Below are 3,789 nucleotides of genomic sequence, written 5' to 3'. Positions count from 1 at the left end.
AAAGAGGTGCTGTCGAATCTGGGCAGGGGACCCTCCTGGATCCCCTGGATCTCCTTAAAGACCGCACCCCTTAGTTGCGCCACCCGCTCAACGGTTAGCGCTTCCTCGGGGTACCCCTCCGCGACAATCACCCTCGTTAGGGGGTCCGCGGCATCTGCGTAAGCCTGGGTCCCTTGGACCTTCGGCTTCTTTGTCGCCCCTTCCACCGAAGGCGGGGTCTCGGCGGGGCCCCTCCGTCGCTTACCGGCGGTGGTGCCCCCCCGAACCCCCCCAACCGGTGTCCGGGGGTCGGTCAAGGTTGAGGTCCCCGGAGCGGCCGGCAGAGGCCCCTCCCGGGTTTTGCGCCCGGGCCTGAGCCTCCACCTTTCGCTCCCGAGCCCTCTTCCTTTTCGCGGCTCCGGAGAGTTTCCTCTTACCGAGGTCCCCTTCCTTTTCCGCCTTAGCATCCGTAGCTTCGGTGCCTCCCGTGCCCCTTGGGGCCCGTTCGGCTCCCGAAACCACTCCTCTCTCCGCGGTCTCGGTGCTTTCCCGTTGCCCATAGGGGTCCGTTCGGCTCCCGATCCCGCTTCTGCTACTCTTCCGGAGTCCTCTGTCGAAGCCTCCATCGGAGTGTCTTCCGTGAGTTTTGTTTTTAATGTTAAATTTAAGCTCTCCATTTTGTTCCCACGAGCAGCTAGGGAAATAAACGGTCCACCCACGCAGAGCCCCGCATGCGTGGGTAAGGCTAAATACTCTGGGGTTTCGCCCGGTTCCCCAGAGGCATCGTTCAAGACACTGCTCCCCCAGTGCCACGCAGCCCTCGCCACGATGGCTTCCAGCTTGGCTTGGGGAGTTGGTCCGCGGTAACGGCTTTCCCCCCCCTGGGCAGGGTTTTACGCCCGCCGGGGCAGGTTATAACCGCTACTACCCGGGCGGTCCACCCGGGCACGCGGGGGTTTAGACCCGGGCCAGGGTTTCCACCCGGGCGTCCTCCTATCCGCCGCCCGGAGACGCGCCCGATAGGCACTCAACCCACGGGAAACGATAAGGTTGCGCTATTAATATTTTTACTGATATTTGCGGGTGTCCCCTTTCTTCGCAGAACGAAGCTAACGGAGGCGCGGGTGCAGGTCTGGTTCAGCAACAGGCGTGCCAGGCTTCGCAAACAGCTGAACAGCCAACAACTGAACGCCTTCAACATGAGTCTACCTTTCCAAACCCAACACTACGGCAACGGTGCTGAGAGCTATCAGAGCTACGGGCAGGCGAGCGTTGCTGCCGCCGCAGCAACCACCGCCGGCTATTCTCAGCACTATAACTACGGGGAGAACTACTACGCGGCGCAGCAGCAATGGCCGCGGGCGACTCCGGACAACTATGGGTAAGTGTTTTAGCGATGCATATTATATTTGTCAAAATATATCTATAAAACCAAGCAGGAAGGAGCAAATAGAAAGGTGAGGTAACGTAGTACTATCTTGAAAAATTTTGCTGATTTAATATAATCGATGTCTCGTGTTAAACTTTCGTGTATTACGCACTTCTTTTCATATCACTGAAAAAAATTATCTTGCAACTTTAATAAAAATTCTATGTGTGTAAAAATAGCTGAGATAAATAATTAGGCAAATATTGTGATATGTATATGTCCTACCTAACACAAACATTGGCGCAATATTGAGAAGTAATGTAAAGACAATATTTCCAATAACGTCCAATATTGTAAAGTAGACACTTTACCTTATCTAGCCAATTTGTCTAAGCAGTAATATTGGTTCAATATTGGTTCAACATTGAGCCAATGTTGAACCAATTATTTTTTCATATTGGACGTTAATTGTATTCCTGATTTGGAATCAATATTTTATGATTAATGTTGACGTTACATTGGGAACACATTGGTCAATGCATTCCCAATATACCAATGTTTAGCTAATATTAGTTAATGTACTGTCAATGTATTGTGCTACTGGAGATATTGCCCTAATCAATCTAGTGATAGAAGTAGAATTTTCAAATTTTATGCGTGGCAGCCAAAATTCTAGCAGATACAAAAATTAGCGATACATTTTGATTGTGTCATCAAGAAATCTGTCTATATCAGTAAAAATTTTTTGGGGTGATAGAAACTTTTATTATTATTATTATTATTATTACATCTTTTCAGATTTCTTTGAATAGTGTTTTTAATTTTTTTCCAATACGAAAATTGAATCTTGCTTGAAGTTCTATATATTCCTCAATTCTTGGTGATTAATTTTTACAAGAATGTTATTATAGAAATAAAGTTTAATTTCTAAGCATTATAAAAATACGAGAACTGCTTGCAATCCAAAATCACATGGATACATAATCTAACGCGGTATCTCTGAACACCCCCGCGACGATTATCCGCGATCGATCGTCGCTACCTCGCGGCGCTGCCGCGATCGGTTAAAGCTGGATCACGGCGCAGGTACACACCCCTGCGTCGAAGGATCAAGACCGGGTTGGATTATTAGCCGGTAGCGTTTCATTACGGAGGCCCAAGAAGCAACATAATTAGGACCACACAGAAAACGTGTCGGCAGGGCCCCATTCGCTCTCTTCCTCTTGCTTCCTCGTTCTTCCATACTTTCCATCTCTGTCCTCTCGCTTTTCCCTTTCTCTCTTCCTCTACCCTTTTTCTCGTTCTATCTCCCAAGCTCAAGTGAATCGGCTCGGTCGCCCGGCGTGTAACAACACCCTGTAGCAACCCGGCCACCGGAGGCAACCTGTTATTACGCCACAATGGCTGAATTAATTGTTCGAAACACCCCGGCTTCGCCGTCTTTATCTCCGCGCGGTTGCCGCGCGCGCCTCTTTCTCGCGGCGATTGTTCCGTGCTCACTGTCTCCCTTGGGCCCGTTTGGGCCCCGTACAACAACAGACTGGCTCACCATGCCGAGCCATCACGTGGCGCGGAGCTACGCCGGGATTTTAAAACATCCGGGATAATACTCGTACCGGACCCCCGGTGGAGCGTCAGCCCACCTCGTGGGGGGTCGTTCTCCATTCTCGTGGCCGGCTCTCTAAAGTTTGACCGAACGATTACATTGCTGTCGATGTTGTCACCGTTTTTGCCGTTCACGTTTAGACAAGCGTAGAAATTACGAATTGTGGAATAACTGTGAGTCACGTTATAACGATGCATTGCCGTTCTGAAAAGAAGGAGACAAGTCTCGACATCCCCGGAAATGTCATTGCGCTCTCGGCTAAGAGATCTAGAAGATTGTCCCCGAGGTGTCGAAAAAGTAAATATTTTTTTGTCGAAAATATCTCATGTTCAAGTGCAGGAAAAACAGCTTTGCTAAAGTACCTAAAAACCAGCAATCGGTAGAAACACTTTCTTATTTCTTACCTTGTTTCTATATATCTGTTAACAAATCCATCATCAGGATTCATGATCCTTTTCTGACAAATTCCATATTAGTCGAAAATATATTAACATTCGGGAATAGGAATGCAAAAATAATTTTTGTAGCATTAATTGTAACATGTATTTGAGCATTTGACATAATTATTTTAATAGTCTAACAAAATTATTTTCAAATCTATATCAAGCTTTTTTTTAAACTATTCAAAAAATCTTTTATTCTGTATACGGAAGCTACTAATAAAGTCGAGAAGTAATCGCGAATCACTTTAATTAATTCTGACTGAAAAAGATAATTTTGAAAGCAAGGCAATTTAATATCGAAAAATCATAAGTACTTTTCAGAGCAAATTAACGGTTTTTTGAATTTTCTAAATGCTGCAAAAGAAACACGAGTAGGCTTGTCGGCAATAGAA

General features: G+C 46.8%; 1 protein-coding gene across 1 annotated transcript; it reads left to right on the top strand.

Moving 5' to 3' along the window:
- The first annotated feature begins 1,046 nt into the window (after positions 1-1,046).
- Positions 1,047-1,391, top strand: LOC118648160. Its single transcript, XM_036294464.1, has one exon. The coding sequence runs from the start codon at positions 1,179-1,181 to the stop codon at positions 1,362-1,364; it is 186 nt and encodes a 61-aa protein (XP_036150357.1). The 5' UTR covers positions 1,047-1,178; the 3' UTR covers positions 1,365-1,391.
- The last annotated feature ends 2,398 nt before the right edge of the window (positions 1,392-3,789 follow it).

The sequence above is a fragment of the Monomorium pharaonis genome, unplaced genomic scaffold (genome assembly GCF_013373865.1).
Source record: "Monomorium pharaonis isolate MP-MQ-018 unplaced genomic scaffold, ASM1337386v2 scaffold_253, whole genome shotgun sequence".
Classification (NCBI taxonomy): Eukaryota; Metazoa; Arthropoda; class Insecta; order Hymenoptera; family Formicidae; genus Monomorium; species Monomorium pharaonis.
This window is presented reverse-complemented; position numbering and strand designations above follow the sequence as displayed.